The 17,824-nt window shown below is 34.6% G+C and overlaps 1 protein-coding gene across 3 annotated transcripts in view; it reads left to right on the plus strand.

Moving 5' to 3' along the window:
* LOC135203307 (carboxypeptidase B-like) overlaps positions 1-14,047 on the plus strand; it is a 70,544-nt gene extending 56,497 nt beyond the window's left edge. For all 3 annotated transcript variants that reach the window (XM_064233056.1, XM_064233057.1, XM_064233058.1), the window contains exons 9-13: positions 1,410-1,525; positions 7,465-7,554; positions 9,420-9,504; positions 11,725-11,852; positions 13,790-14,047. In XM_064233056.1, coding sequence (XP_064089126.1) covers positions 1,410-1,525; positions 7,465-7,554; positions 9,420-9,504; positions 11,725-11,852; positions 13,790-13,837 — 467 coding nt within the window. In that variant the 3' untranslated portion in view covers positions 13,838-14,047. The remainder of the gene's footprint in view (positions 1-1,409; positions 1,526-7,464; positions 7,555-9,419; positions 9,505-11,724; positions 11,853-13,789) is intronic.
* The last annotated feature ends 3,777 nt before the right edge of the window (positions 14,048-17,824 follow it).

Raw genomic sequence — 17,824 nt, forward strand, 5'->3', positions numbered from 1 at the left:
GTAGAAGGTTAGAGGAAACGTTTTATGAAACATTTATGAGAGAAGTTTTAGATTAATACAAAAACGTGAACTTATATATGGCTCAGATGGTAATTTGCTGAGAGGGATGAGAAATACATATGGCAAAAGTGAAACCTATTTTAGATTTTGTGAATCATACAGTGGCGAGTTTGGTGTAAAATTGGGTCAATAAAACTTTAATTGCAAGTTAGGTCAGGGAAAGTAAACTATAGGTCAAGTTAATGGAATACAGAAAGGACTATGGGTGGAATGTGGGGTGTATGATGTCTTTGAATTACGTGGTAACCAGGATGATGGAACAATGAATTTTAACATCTTACTTAATGTCAGTAATCTGTAATGCTATGTTTTACTAATTTTTAATAATTGTTTTAATAATTATTTGTATTTCACTTTATAGCTCTGCTCTTACGTAATAAAATTCATTTTCAATTTTCTTTGCTTGCATATATACCAGAGCTCTTTCACATTCAGCGCAGCTCCTCTTCGCTGCCACCAAGTAAAATGGTAACATCTGCAAACATCAATCAATTTCCACTCTGTTCACAACTCTTTTCCTTATTTCACAATTTATGTCGTACACATGCCTGAATTTGACAGGAATGTGTATGGCACAGTCAGTATCAACGTATACCTATCTTGATAGCAGAAAGCTAGTGTTACTGAAAAGTCATCATTCCTCAACTATTTGGTGGTTTGAGTCCACCTGATGACGGATCGTTCATCACTTTTGATTCCATTTCAGTGTTTAATCCGCTGCTTATAGAATTTCAGGGCATGTGCAGTCTCAATGATTTTCGTTGTTGTTGACACCAGTGGAAAAGGGAAACAGTAGGTGGTAATGGTAGTTAGGTTTCCTTGGGTACCAGAAGAGACGGAAGACCCAGATCTACTTGGTTGAAACCTATAAGATATGAGGAGAAGACGAGTAATGTTTTGTGGTAATGGCAGCACAGGCGAGACATGAGTGGCAGAATGTCTCAAAGGCCCTTCATGTACTTGTCGTTGGAGAGGGTAGTGATGATGATACTCATGGAAAAACTTGTATTATTACCATTCTAACTATCTTCCGACCAATTCTATGCACTGTTACTCATCATTCTTCCTTGTACTGCTTCACAGTCCAGTACCTTCCAGTTGTAACTGAAATATTCTACCTCTAAAGCATGCCTTTCCCCCACCCAAGATGTTGATCCTAATGACTCGCTTCCACACTTGTTTTACTTAGCGTTTCAGGGAAGAGGAATCCCATGCTCCATTCACATTTTGCTATCCTGAAAATCTTTCAAGTACATCACCTATTACATCCGATATGGTAATCCTCAGTGCAAAGAAATATTAATTACAATGTAAAACAATTTACTGCAACACATTTCTTACTTTTCAAGGACTTGGGACTAGTAGTTCCCCATGCAGTTCTATCTACAAGGGAGCATCAGCATTTAGCGAACCAGAAAGCAGAGCTCTAAGAAATGCTATGTTGCCCTTGAAAGGCAAAGTTAAGGTATTTTTATTTTTCTAATTTTCGATTAGTTGTTCTTTTGAAGGCTTTTATCATTATCAGTTTTATTTCTTTATAAGACCTACATGTCACTGTGAGCATACAATTAGTAAGTTACAGATACTTGGAGAGCTGTGTACAATTCTTTTTTTTAATGATACTAAACTTACAGTTCATTATTGTCCTTACAATTTAATCTAATACCAATCATTCACACTTTGCACTCATCACATGCTAGTCTTCTGGATTTCTTAATTGGGAAGCAAATATTGGAGCAAAATAGAGTTAAAAGTTTTGTTGGGATAATCTCATTCTTTTAGGTTGTAACTAAAAAGTACTGAAAAGACGGAGTTAAAACTACGAAGGCAGAATATTTGTAAAATGTAATTAACCAGTCCAAAATCCTACCATATAATATGTTACGTTCATAATAATTTTATTTTGGTGTATAAATTGATTATGTTTGAATGATTTCTTCTAACTAATAGTCCATGTGAAATAGCATTTTAAATCAAACAAATTACAATAGTTCGTTTTATTACATGAACATGCCATATGGACCATTGGGAACACCATATCCATAATGGGACAAATTCGGTCATTTTTAAGCCGAGTGTAATTCACACTTTTAACCTTTTCAGAGGGTACATTTTTCCATATTTTCCCGATTTCCTCTAAAATAAGGGTAGGGGAAAATGAAAATTAAAGTCTAAAAATGTTTATTTCTATAAGAGTTTTCTCTACAGCGGAAGTGAAAAAAATTTACTTTGGTCTCACATTTACTTTAATATCTCCCAAACTGCTAATTTCACAGCAAAATGTTACAGAATCGACCTTTTACAGTGATGTTTGTTCTTCAATTTGGAATATATAGCTTTCCTATACATGCTAATGTTATCCACAAGAAACACAAAAAAGAAAATAGACCGAATTTTAAGCCCATGCAAAATAAATGAAAATAGTGGGTTCAGTCAAACAAATTACAATAGTTTGTTCTGTTGCAAACCACTTCTGTTACTTCATTGTTGATAATGTTGATCACAAAACAGTAACAAATACTGGAAAGGACTTATCATGGCTTGGGTCTTATGTGTGTAGCCACACCACCAGTAGCCATATCTCAAATGGTGATTCAGAATTCGGAATATTTTAAGACTAAACCAATAAGTATTACAGCAATAAGATAAAGAAAGCTAGGAAAAAGTGAAGATATGCTGAACTACAAACCAATATCAGCCACTGTCCATGATGACATCAGAGAGCATATTGATATTCTGTGGATGATCTCATTTCCTTATAAATGCTGCAGCCAGGATGGTCTGGCTTTATGCAGACCAATACACGAGGTAGCCATTTAGGAAAAGCATCCTTTCACTTCCTGCCAATGATTAACTTGGATCCAACTAATATGAGCTGTACCTTTACTACTCTAATGTTTGTAAATGACCAGTGCATAAAATACAACATAACATCACATTAGATCAACAATTGTGGCTCAAGGCAAGATATATCACCAGCCATGAAAACCAACTGCAACATATTGTTCTCATTCTCTGGTCGTTTCATACCTTAATGAGGATCTCAGGCACTATGGGCCACATCATGAAAGATAGCAGAGTGAGAAAACTACTGGAGCTTGTGTATGTGCCTAACACTGTCAACCATATGCTGGATGGAAAGGCATGTGAGCAAGCAGTACGTTGCCACTTCCTAGTTGATGCTGCTTTGAATGCTTCAGTGATCAAGATAGCATCAGAACAGGAGGGCACCCAGAATACAATAGACGGCGCATTACAGAACTTTGATAAAGGTTTTCAATCAACAGTGACAGAAGTAGAGGTGCGAGACTAGGATATTGTGACAGTTTAAAAAAAGGGAACAAAGCTGTTGTCAAAGATCAGCTACAGCAGAGCCCAAATGGAAAATTATGGGTTTGGTGTATGGTGATGATGGACGTCTTGCAGTCTATACTCAGAGATCAAAGAATCAGCTGACCAACATTGTATTTCAGGGCACTACTAAAGAATACTACCATTTTGTTTTGATTCTGGACACAATAACTACACAAAAATCTGCACATCTGTTCCTCCAGGACATGGTAGATCTAAAAATGAAGAATGAGAAACTCTATGACCAAATTATCGAGTCTGGCTTGTTCTTCATTAGTAGATCTGACAGATACTGGGCTGGGTTAGCACCAGATCTTCTTACTGAGCAAGTTCTTATTAAATCCATAAAGTTGTCAGGAGGCCTAAAACATGGACGAGGTACGGATGAGACTCAAGGAGCAAGAAGGTTACAGGCCAATCTTTGCTCAGAGAAGTGATGAGATAAAGAGTGTTCACAGGAAGACTAGCAGTGAAAGAAATAAAGTCTTAACTGAATCCAGAAGGATGAGAGATCAAGAAGACACTTAAAAAATTTTCCAGTGCCTAGAACAACACAGTCCTTTCACAGAGGATGAGTATTTATACAATTTAATATCAGGATTATCTGCAACACAATCAAATGCTCACCTTGTCAGAGAAGTTGGGAACAATATAATCAAAATAATGGAAGACCAAAATGCAGGAATCTAGATATTCGGAAAGAGGCGCCAAATCACGACAATGGGTAGAAAAAAGTAACAGACGGAGTTGAAGTGCCGGTGGATATCCCAAGCTGGATCCTCAAGCACTGTTTTAACTTTTATTTGTAATATCCATTAATGCTGAAGTCGACTTAGGTGAAATCATGAAGTACAAGCTTTCTGTATACCCACTGACGCTGTGCATAAGTAATGAACTTCCTCTGACACTAAGGCTCGGCTTGTAGCTGCCATAATACACTATAAGTTTATTTGAGCCAATTTCTGATGCTAAATGTTCTCTTTTGATGGTGGAGCCTTGCTCCAACGCATCAAATGGACCACAGGATAAACAAATGAAGATATTGTCTCCAAGGATGTTACGCTTGTCAAGAAAAACAACAATCCTATTGTTGTCTTTGATGGGTACAGAAATAGTGCATCAAAAAAATCTATGACTCATTAAAAACTAAAAACATTTTAAGGTGTAATCGTTACTGCAGATCTTCATCTGGAACCTTCTCAACTCTTTACCTTTGGAAATAAGGAGAATATTTTAGCAAATTGCAAAAAAATAGGGTTTTATTAACTTCCTCTCTGAAATTCTGAGGGGCAAGGGGTATTTACAAAGCATGCAAAAGGAGATGCAGATCTTCTAATAGTGTAGGAGGCAGTTAATTTGGCAGTTAACAAGATAACATATCACAGCAGAAGATACGTACCCTGGTTCTCTTCTGTCATCACATGAAGCCTAACAGTCAACCTGTGTTCATGGAATCACAAAAGTCCAATAGAAAGCACCCCATTTGGAACATTGGAGAAATTAGTTCGCTTCGCGGTGAACAATGCAGTAGATGTTTGCCATTTATGCATGCTCTGTGGGGATGTGATACCACGTCAAGTTTAAATACCAAAAGAAAGGCAGTTGTATTGGACAAACAAAGTGTCCTCTTTGAGTGTGCGGTGCCATTCCTGTCATGAGGAGGAAGAGAAATCATTCTGGTCTTCAATTCTCGTGCGGATTGTGCATCTCTTGATGAGCTGAAAAAGAAAAAGTTCCAGTGCTAAGTCATAAGAGTCTGATAAGTGTTGATGTTAAAACCTGCCACCTACTAGCAATGCAGTGTTTATTTTCAAACACAAGTCTGGCTAGGAATTAGTGATATTAAACCTAACGATTGTGGTTGGAAGTGGAAAAAACTTGATCCCTTGCATGATGGATAAAAGTCCTGCTCATGATGTCTTACTAAAAGTAATGAGATGCAAAAGCAAAGGTTTTTGTGACATTCAGCACTGATCATATAAAAAGCATAGTCTATACTTTACAGATGTTTTGTGAGGAGCGTGAAGCTAGAACTTGTGTTGAAATATTAATAGATGAAAACACTGACTATGACTAATTTAGTTCCTACATGTACTTTGAGCCAAAATGATTGTAGTTTTTATTTTTTATCATATTTCTATCAGCTCAAGTAGCTGATAAATCAGTTGTTGTTTGTCATTTTAAGTTAAAGTGTATGTATTACAGCCAATGTAATCTCTAAGCAAATTTTCAAGATAACTTTGTTTTAAATATTAAGTGCATTTGCAAATGATCCAGATACTGAGGGTCAGATTCCACGCCTGAAATGAATGAATCTAAATTTTATTTTCTTATTAATATGCAATTAATATATTGAAATATTTAAAAAGTGTATTTTTTATGGGATGGCAGCTCGAAAAAGTAAGACGTCCACCATTTTGAATATGGAATTATTCAAATTCAAGAAGGAAGAGTTTGGCATTTCTTTACTATAGTGTTCATAAAGGTCGTAATAACACATTCACTGCTTGACAGGAACCACTATTTTCATCGATTTTGGATGGACTTGAAATTTGGTACATTTTCTTTTTATCATCTCGTGTGGAAAATACTAGAATGTATAAAAAAATTATGCTAAACTAATGTAAATCTTCATTCCAAAATACCATCTCTATAACATTTTACTGTGAAATTATTAGTTTATGGAATATTGAAGGAAATGTGAGTCGAAATTCTATTTTTCCACTTTTTTTTCTGAGAACCTATATTACAATTCCGATATTGTTTGTGGGAAAAGTTTAAATTTCAGAGCAAAAGCTTATGGAACATACTTTCGTAGAATTTAGTTTCCCATTTTCTTGCTCTTTATACCTCTTACCCGTAAGATGGACTGTTTTCAAGAAAAACAAGCAAACATAAAAATATACCCACCTAAAAGTTTTAAAGTGGGAATTATTCAATTTCAAAATGGTAGAATTTGTCTTATTTTGGATATTATGTTACTGAGTGTCCATATAACATGTTCATTCAACAAAATAAACTATTGCAGTTTGTTTTGCTAAACCATCTTTTTTCATCTAATTCCCATGGATTATTAAGTTATGTTTTAGGCCACTTATTTTGTTGCCATTTCAAGGCTGAAGAATTATAAAAGTAATACGCCACACTGATGAGTTGGACTGAAAGTAAAATGTTCTCATTCAGCTGTTAAAAAAATACTTACAAACCATTGCTTTTGTGCTATGCAAGCCTGTACTAAAATGTCTTTATTTTGCATGAACGCTAAAGAATAAAATGAAAAGAAATGTATATGGTTCTCTTTTGACAACTTTCAATGCAATATATTTCTTTGATCTGTAGAGTTAGTTTTCTTGCTAAGATATTCATTACGGTGTCAATGTAAGGATTAGTAGGTGTAACTCAGTTAAAATTGCTGAAAAGTAATATCATAAAAAAATAATTTGGTCGTGGCCAACAGCAATTCTTTAATGTATTGTAGAAAACAAAAATATGCTCAAATAAAGAAATGGAAGTAAGTTTTTAAAGTATGTAAAACCTAATAAATAACTTTTCCTGTTATGTGCAGTATAATGATGTTAAAGGCAGCCATTACTAAGTAAAGCATTTTACTACCATATCTGGCAGTTTATATCATATATTTGTATTTACATTACTGTTTAGAATTATGTCTTATACTTTGATAATTTTCCTCTTTATAACGTATGACCAATGAAAATGATCACTTATATGCTTTAATGCATAATGTTCAAAATCAGCTTGATTAAATTTTAAGTATGTTGCTTTTTCAAAATTGATAACATTTTCCATCATTATTTGATAGCACAGGTAAACTGATAATTAGATAAACTAACCATTGTTAAAGATTTATTTGTTTGTATCTTGACTGACTATTACGACACAAGGAAAATCTTTAATAACAACAAAACAACACTGTAAGTGAAAGGTATATCATCACACAGAGGTAAAAAACTCCACACGGTAAATTTACTCTACACATATGTGGCGCCATGGGTGACAATCAAATGGTAATCTGGTGTACATTTTCATTTCCAGGCTTACATAACGTTCCATTCTTATGGGCAATACATACTCTACCCTTGGGGTTACTCAACTCAAGTCCAGCACCCTTTAACAGCAACCATGGTAAAATTTATTTGATTCTGTATAGTATATTGATATATTATTTAAATAATGCGTGTGAAGTTTAGATAAAATAAACAAGGAATAGGAAATAAAAATACTTGGTCATTAATACATAAAAGCAAGAAGTAAATCCTGCGTATATGTAATTCTTCTCTTCAGAACAGTATGTTTGTTTGAAAGTGCCTTTTTCCCATTTCAAAGTTTGTGGGTTGTATTTTAGCATTTCATTATGTACAATATAGCAGGTTTGTTAAACTTTTATCTTTGCTAAACTTGAATTATGTACTTTAATAATCTAAAGTAATTTTCATTTCTAATTCTGTAAGATGAAAAATGAAAGAATAAACCATCATTAACGCTGCAAAGAAAACCCAGCTCTTACTCAGACCGTTTTTCCAGAAGTTAGTATAATTGTTTCCCTTTTCTACTTATCATGTCACATTTTACTCACTAAGATCACCTTTTCATATAATTGAGTCCTTGCATGTCTTCCTTACCTACGTTCTGAAGTTCTTTTATAGATTTATAATGATTTAGTTACAAATCAGCAGTTTAGAATACATTATTATTGTTGGTAAGGTCACAGTATTTCCGTTCCTTCACGGTGTGACTAGTTCAAATATACCTGTTTCTGTCAGTGATTTATCATTACAGAGTTCCTGAATCCCCACATCTTCAATAAGTGACAGGAACTCAATTATTAAAAACAAACATTATATGAATTACGATTTAATAATTAAAAACAAAGTCCTCAAATAGCTGTCTGAGTGGTAAAAGTGTTAACTCACTTATCTGATTAAATTATTCAGCTAATGTATTCATAATGATTGTCAGCTCACTGCACACTTTGACTGGCCATTTACATTATATATTTTACAAAGTCTTTTTATAGAAAATTTCACTTGTAGTGAAATCCTCTGGCTACTGCACTTAGACTGATAGCCTTATTACAAAATCCGGAATCAAATAAACCTTTTCTCTTGTCTTTATCTGTGGAGTTTTGATTTTCACTTGCATCTGTTTATTGTTTGAAAGTTGCTATGGAGAATTTGTTTACATTTTCAGGTTACCTAAAAGGCTCATGCACCAAGCCATGTTGACTAAATTGTCAGTTTCATTTCTTTATTATCTGCGATCTGTTAGTTTCTTTTCTAGGAGTGAACCATTAGTTTTTTATCGAATGCTTCTCTTTGAGCTGCAGTATCTTTTACCTTGTTTCCAATTGTACAGTATTTCTCAGGAACCGATTCCCTTTTATCGTCTTCGTATCCTCTAGTGATCTTCAATCTCATTATTGTGCCACCCAATTATATCGAGGTTTATTCTTTGTAAAGGTTCTTCACTTTCACTTTCCTAGTCAAGTCAAGTCTGGATTGAGTCCAAGTCAAATGTGGATTGAGTCCAAGTCAAATTGTTTTTTCTATCACTCTACTTTGCTTTTAAAATCTGCCGGACTTTCTCCCACCAGAGGTCCCTCGAATATTTGGTTTTATAATGATATATATGGTAATTTATTGTTATACCTGAGAGGCTAAAGCTACAGTTATATCATCGTTTATGTAGGAAGAGGGAAAGAATCTGACGAAAAACTTGTGACTTGCATCAGATCCAACCAAATTTTATAAACATGAAACTTCAACCATCCTCTGATGATCATTATGAGTCTTTTTGTATATCTTTTGATTATTGCCTTTCTTACTTTTCCCTTCTTAAGGTTTATTTGCATGACATTCAATTATGTATTAGGCATTAATTCATTTACTTTAACTTCTATATTGCCTTTTTGCTTTATTAATTTGTGGGAGGACATTCAGATACTTTAAGCTGTTCTTGTATAGTTATTACTGAAAACCTTCCAATTTCAGGATACTGCTGCTAAAGCAATGGCCGCACAAATTAAAAATACAACTCTAGCTGTGTACAGTGTTGGCAACTCTGCTGCAGTATACTGTAAGTAAAACTGAATTGTGCGGATGCCTTTATTACTAGAGTGAATGGCCAAGATTTTTATAAAGTTACGTTCTATAGTTTGCTATCTCTCACACAGAGAATTACTGCAAGTTGTCCAATTATCATTTGCAAGTTGTTCTTTGATGTGGATTGCAGACACAATCTGGTTTCTTCATCTAATATAAGTTAAGACATAATTGAAAGATTTGTTCATTAAATATGCACAGCAAATAATAATTATAGGCTGTTAATGTTTCCTTTTATTATAGTAGGAGTCGGTCACAATAGAACACGGTAAAGGGTGGGATGAAGTGGATAAAAATAGGGTTATTGGTTACATTCATACACTAGTCTGGGGCTGTAAGGTGATGGTCATCAACTTTTAATTGACTGGTCGTCTGCTTGATTCTGGCAGGTGAACTTCTCACCTTCATGCACCATAGGGGTGATTCAGCAGTAAAGATTAAATTGTTGCAAATGAGTATATTTTTTCAGGGCAGGGTATTAAAGGTCTGGATATTTTGAATCCTGGTCGCTGATATTGTGTGAGAATCTGCAGTGTTGTTAACAGCGGAGGTGGTTGACTGTATTAGGGATTTTCACAATTTGGTTGAATATGGAAATACCTGATGATTTACATTGAGGAAGATTTGTGTTTTAGAACTGCAGCACTTGCAGGAACCACACACATTCGTTACTAGGGTCACTGTGATGCTGCTGGTAGGCATAAGGCTTTGATGGGTTCGAGAAGGTGATATAGTTCTTCAAAGTTACTACTAACACCCCCACCAAAATTTTGCACAACAATCTCTTTGAAAGGTACATCTTAATAAGGTCTATCTAAGCAGTGGGCCAAGTATTAGATGCTGCATTAAATGTGATAGACTACATTCATTTCCTTGTGGGCCTCATGTATTAGAGGAGCTAGGGCTTTTTCTTAAAAATATATTTGATGCCCTTAAGGACTTGTTATAGTTTCCAATTTTAATGGCTTGGTCATTATGATAAGGAGAGGCTTAGTACACATTATTAATTTCATGTAGGACATGATGAAGTATTCAGACTGTGTATACTTGATAGCAGAGCATTTCTGGGATTTTTATCTTAGCGTTTGAGTGATGATGGAATGCATCATCTTCGTGTTGTTCTCCGTCTCTCTCCTTATAGGAGTAACTATTATTTACTAGTTCCTGGATTGCACATTCAATTTTTGTACACGTAGCTTGCCACAAGCAACACTAGGTAATAGTGCACTAAATGTTAGCTATTATAGCATATGGGAAACATTCCACATCCATTCAGGGAAGACCTAGGTTGGAATCCTTGTTATATACTTCCATTGTAAAGCTGATGTTAATTAACATTGGCAGTATTTTTAGTAAAGAAAGCTTCCCCTTTGGCTTTGAACTCCCATGTAGAATCTTTTTCTACTTGTGACACATAACTGAAGGACAATATTAAAGGCCACTACACATGCAAGTTCTATGCCAAAAACGAACCTCCCAACATTAATGTCCTAGTCATGCCAGCTACCTATGGCCCATCAACAGAAGTCAGTAACAAGTTTACCAGAGAAAACCTGTGCCTGAACTTGAATGATATAAATGTTTACATCTGAAAAGCTATCATGCACTGTTCATCACAACCTACTGCCCTATACCACATTAGATATAGAACTGAAGAAAGCCCCAAACATTTGGTGTATTCCATCACCCCCATAACTAAAGCAAAAATCCCTTAATCATTGGGTATGCCATACCTTCTACCAATGATCAAGCTATTAAATTTGTATTCCTCTGCAAGTTCATGAAGACTTTACCCTTCATATGTGAAACAGGCCTGCTATACCCATTCATGGTGTTCTCAAGAAAAAGAATGTGCCATACTAATTGCTCATTGCACTGTCAGCTAATGTTAAGTGCCTGTATCTCTATTACCACACTCAGACATTTTATTGCAAACATATGTCTGATTAATAAGAAGCTGATAAGCATTACTTTAAGGTCCATGACTGGCACATAAATGTAACTTACATTCCCATTTAAATTTATTATCACTTTTTATCAATTTATTTTTTTACAGCGCCCTTCTTCTTACATGTTCTATTACAAGAATGTAGTTTTTGTTAGATGAGAAATGGGAAGAAAGTATCTTGGCCAAGGGATAACTTAAAACTGGCTAACCATGGATATACTTTCAAAATGCTAATCCTTTCAACAGATCCTGCAGCTGGTGCATCTGATGACTGGGCTGCGAATGCAATGAACATTACTCATTCATACACAATTGAGCTGAGAGACAAAGGGACGTATGGCTTTATACTACCTGAGTCTAAGATATTGCCTACTGTGAGTTAACATTGTTGTTTTTTTTAAATGAAGGATTTCTTTGGCAAGAACTGCCCCTCGAATTTTAATTAGAATGAGTTCTGTATGTTGATTTCAGGAAGTTTCTTAGAGTTTATTGCTTATAAAAAGACTTTCAAGATCAATAGATTGTGAGATAACGAAATTTATTAATTTTGAAATTTAGTCAGGTATGAAAATTTTTTTTAATTATACTTAAAAAGATTATTTCAATATAGAAGGGACTCAATTTTCTGTTATTTATAAGTAAATATTTTATGAATTTTGTATACCTGACTTAAAGAAAAAGTCATTCTCATACAACATCAAACATATCTTGTATATTTTGATAAATAAAATATTAAATTTTATTTAATACCAATGTGTATTGGATGTGATAAATGCATTATATTCCCATAAATTTTTTTAATCTAGTCTAGATATTCATTGAACTATTTCTTCATGAATTGTTAGGATTTCCTAAAAATCTTTAACCTGCTACTTCCACACCTGCTACTTTTCTAACTTCTCCAAACCTTTTCTTATCATCAATGCAATTCATCTCAGTTGATCAAATTTTAGTATATTTTCTCACCCCCTGGACACCATGCATGTGCAAATTTTTCATATGCAATACGATCCTTCTAATATGCTCTAGCCACGAAACTTGGTATTTTGTAATCGTAGAACCACAGACACCTTGCCATTGTGTAGGGGGTTTCATGGAGATTCCTAGTAATTGTTCTGAACTAATAGATCTAAGATCTTTTGCATTTGATTCACTACTTTTTCTTCCTTATCTTGTCAGATTGATTTTAGACAATAAACTATGAGTGGTCTTGAATATTTTTCTGGAAGAACTTAAAGGATGGTAATGCTGATGGTATACCATATCACCCTGAGAATTCTTGTGGCTGATATGGTCAAGCTTTATGGAAATCTGATTTCAAGGTCTGCTCATATTGTTAGAACCGATATCGACCGACTGATAACTCTCAAGCACAAGCACTAGGGGCATTAATCATACCTAGCAATAATCTATTAAGTAGGCATTAGAGAGAGGTTCATCATTGTTATAAATGTAGCTCCGGGATAAGGACAGGAAATCACTTAGACAAATCTTATTAACAAACATTTCATGGCGAAATAATTTATTAGCAAATGTAGACGGCCATCACGGGGAATGGGAAGTTCTGCAGACTCTTCCCACTGAATCAATTCAGGCTCTTATAAGGCTAAGTAGATTGAAATGATATTATACTTAAGATAGAGATGTGACTCGTTATTCATTGACCTCTCTTTTTGTGAACCATGATTATTCAATGTTCTTAATTCTAAAAACTTGAAAATTTCGTGCCAGTAAGATAACCATCAACACGACGAGGTGAATAGCATTCAAAAGTACAATAATTTTACCATCATACGAAAACGAAGATGAATCAATAGAGACCTTCCTCCATTGCTTTATTTTTTATGGGATGAGTATATAAAATAATAATTTCACATCATTTTCCTTTATTTCATCTAAGACAAGTTTGCCTGCTCTTGTATGGCTTGCCTCTTTTATTCACCAAAATTTCTGTTTATCCATATCACAACTGTATATTTTTCTTATGAGCTTTTATATCTAAAGTTCACTATATAAGTTTTATGTTTATTCTGTGCAACATTTTCACACCTTCTCTCCTCATTACTGCTAGTTTCCACACTTGCTAGGCTTATTTTCACTTATTCCCTGATGGCTGATACTGGAGGCATTTTCACATTGTGAAAAGAACTAATTTTTCGACATATTTTCTTTACAAATTTTACTTTCCCTTACTGATAAACTTTGATAAACTAATTCAATAATCATTGTCATTCTGAAGTGTACAGTTTGATGAAGCTCCTTAACCTGATATATTTTAAACTAATGAAATCAAATATCATCAACTTAACAGGTACGAGATGCCTGGGAGGCTGTAAAGCTTCTGGCTACACTGGTCTGAATAAAGTAACACACAGAGTCAACGAATGAAAGTTCCTGCAATGAAACTGAGAGACAAGGAGCTACGGTTAGCAACACAGATTATAAATGTTGTTAAAATAATTAGAATGTTCATGATTAAAAAAAATTTGAATTAGTGTTAAATAGTTTTCTTAAGTTTTGTCATACAGTATCTTATTTTTATGTTTTTTCTAATGTATTACATAAATTATTGGCATATATTTGAATTAATTACCTACAAGAATTTTTCTTTGGAGTTCGATTGTGAATCTTATGATATTTTCAGTTTTTTTATTTATTTTTTTTTATCGGGAAACCTTCAGACGAATCTTTGATTTTAAATAGTTATCAGAAGAGTTATATATCACTGCCATAACAATAGATTCTGTTCATACGAAAGAACTTCAGATATATGCTTATCTGTTTATATTGTGTGGGCTCATTTTAATCTTTCTTTAATTAATTAATATATATATATATATATATATATATATATATATATATATACATATATATCCATTTGTCTTTTCCATATATCTGTGAAGGGAAATCACACAATTCATTGAAAGGAGATTAACTGTCCACTCGAAATCGCCTAGGTAATGATGACTTTGGAATCACTATCTCTTGCAAACACTTTGGAGGAATTACCTTTGGAAATTGATGTCATAAAAAGTTTCAATTCTATAATAAAAAGTATACTAAAGGTTCAGTTCAATAGAAGAGAAGGTGATGACGATTAGTCCATCTTTACCTTACGGGTACGGATTAATTGATACCAATAAAGAGAGTTCCTTATTCATCCCATTATCAGTTCAACTGGGTCTATTAGCTATACACTTTCTAATTATCTGGTTAAATTACTATCACCTATCCTGGAAACTATTTCAAATTTCAATTTAAAAACCTGTGTTGAGTTTTTTGCTAGACTCCCCTATGTTGAATTATATATATATATATATATATATATAGATATATATATATTATATAATATATCATAATATATATATCTATATATATATATATATATATATATATATATATATACGCAAACTGAACTGGCAGTGTAGTGTTCCTTGCTGTTCTATCAATGAAGGCGCGTTGTTTTTATCTCTCTTTGTGTGTGAATCATTTTGGATTTGAAGGGACGGTTCAGGTCACCATAATTTTTTCCACATATATGCAGAAAGTGTTAAGTTTTTTATAAGATGTGTTGATCTTAGCTTGTATTTAACGGCGACGTATTTTGGTTTTTGGAACTACATACGTATGCATGTAAAGGTTTCGTAACTTGGTTAATTTCTCAGGGTGCTTAGATTGCATTTTTCGGGGCTTGAAAGCAGCGCTCTCTCGTGCATACGCATTCGGCGTATTTTTCACTGAGCAACCAGCAAAGTGAGGCTTGTGTGATCCAGGGGGTAGTGTCAAGAGGGGAGGTGAGATTCTTTTCTTTGTACGGAGTTAATGGGGTGAATCCCTCCCTTCCTCGCTCTAAGATCATGGCTACCAACATACTTCGAAGAAGTAAATTTTATATATACCCCTCCAGTCTCTGAGGAGGGGTTAACGCACACAGACACACACACATATATATATATATATATATCTATATATATATATATATATAATATATATGATATATATATATATCAAACCCCTCCATGATCTTAGAGCAGAAGAAGGGAGGAATTCACCCCCTTAACTCCGTACAAAGAAAAGAATCTCACCTCCCCTCTTGACACTACCCCCTGGATCACACAAGCCTCACTTTGCTGGTTGCTCAGTGAAAAATATACGCCGAATGCGTATGCACGAGAGAGCGCTGCTTTCAAGCCCCGAAAAATGCAATCTAAGCACCCTGAGAAATTAGCCAAGTTAGGAGACCTTTACATGCATACGTATGTAGTTCCAAAAACCAAAATACGTCGCCGTTAAATACGAGCTAAGATCAACACATCTTATAAAAAACTTAACACTTTCTGCATATATGGGAAAAGAATTATGGTGACCTGAACCGTCCCTTCAAATCCAAAATGATTCACACATAAAGAGAGAAAGAGAGATAAAAACAACACAAGGGCAAAAATGTAATGATTGTAACACACACGCCTTCATTGATAGAACAGCAAGGAACACTACACTGCCAGTTCAGTTTGCGCATATACTATATATATATATATATATATATATATATATATATATATATATATATATATATATACATATATATATATACACATATATATATGTATATATATATATATATATATATATATATATATATATATATATCACATCATTAAAGTTCCGATTCTCTGTAGTTATGTAATGGATATGGATACCTACTTGATTTAGCAAATGACCCGATTAGAAACCAAACCATAAGAGGAATAAAAAACTCAACATCTGAGGGCTTCCTTCTGAGTGAGGAAATATTATTTAAACTCTATGAAATATCTAAATTAAGTATATTTATACAAACAATATATCGTAATGGAATCTATAATAAGACCGGATGGTTAACGGGATGTCAGGGCTCTGTAACAGAGAATTAAGGTAGAATCGATCGTGTCATAGTGGAATCAGTGACTGGCGGTGACCGGGCATGTGGTACTATTGAGCACGAAGGGTGAAGGTCCCAGAGCAAGGTTTTGTTGGTGTCAGTCTGTTTTTACTCTTAAACGACTAATTGTCAAAAGATTCTGGCAGCACCCCTGGAAGTGAAATCATTCCAGATGAGACAATTAATAAGGTAAAATCTCTCTGAGGACGAGTTAATGCACAAGTAAAATGGATTGCATTACTGTAATCACTTTTAGCAATGGAATGGTGCTACTCTATGCACCTGTAGGAAGGGACACTCTGGCATTAAGTACACTGTTGCAAAGTCAACGGAAAAGGGACTGAATTAGATTATGAATTGTGAGGGAGAGGTATTGAGTGAAAGATAAAGTTACACTGGCCTAGAACTGACCCTTGAAACCTGGGGCATACTGTACTTTGCTTCTTTGTGACGTTTGGATAGAAGTTTCCCCATGGTAGGCAGATCTGAACTATTTTGTGACTACGTCTGGCTCAAAGGTGAAAGTCCTCCAAGTGTATGGGAAAGTGAGGGCCTGCCTGGTATGGAGCTCAATCCTCAAATGGGCTGGGGCTTCAGCAGAAACAAACAGACTGACTGACTACTCCTGTCGACTTGCCCTTTGTATGTTGGAGAATGTGCTGGAGGCGTGGCTTCTGGTGATGACCCAGGTACATACTTGTCGTTTAGAGGGAAAGACTTATCACCAGTAAATCACAAAAGATGGTGATCTTCTCCAGGTATTTTCCTTAGTGTCGCATTAAGTCCCAACCCTTGGAAGGGGACAGCAAAACACTCCCTTTTTGTAACAGCTCACTCCATATACTATGGGTCTACCTATCACTTTACTCAATGGAAAACTTTCCTGAATTGCTAAAGAACTAAGCAATACAGTGGCATAAAATCGTAAACGTTCCCCTTTTAAGCAGACATTCCACTCCCTTTTGTGCATGTTTGTCTGCATTAGTGAGCCACTGGTATTGATTACATTAAGTATCTCCCATTAATGGGTCATTGCCCATGCAAATGAGAATAGGCTAAAAGATATAACTCTAAATTATCCACTGAGGAAAAGTGAGCTTAACTCAATGTCCTTAAAACTAATGAAAAGGGTGTCTGCATTTAATTGAAAGTACTGTCTATGGAATAAAATGAACTGGCAATGATAGTGACTCAAGCTCATAAAAAATACCTAACTGAACTTCGCACAAAAGTAACTAATGCACCATCAAAATGATAACTATACTCGGTTTTTTTCCATCTGTCCATCCGCCTGTGGTGTTTGCGTATGGTAACACTGCATCCCGGGCTTTAGATAGTTACACTCAGCTTACATTCAACATTATTGCATTAATAATAACCCTATTTCGAATGGTAACGGTGTAATTCGCATACAGTAAATTATTA

The sequence above is a fragment of the Macrobrachium nipponense genome, chromosome 36 (genome assembly GCF_015104395.2).
Source record: "Macrobrachium nipponense isolate FS-2020 chromosome 36, ASM1510439v2, whole genome shotgun sequence".
NCBI lineage: Eukaryota > Metazoa > Arthropoda > Malacostraca > Decapoda > Palaemonidae > Macrobrachium > Macrobrachium nipponense.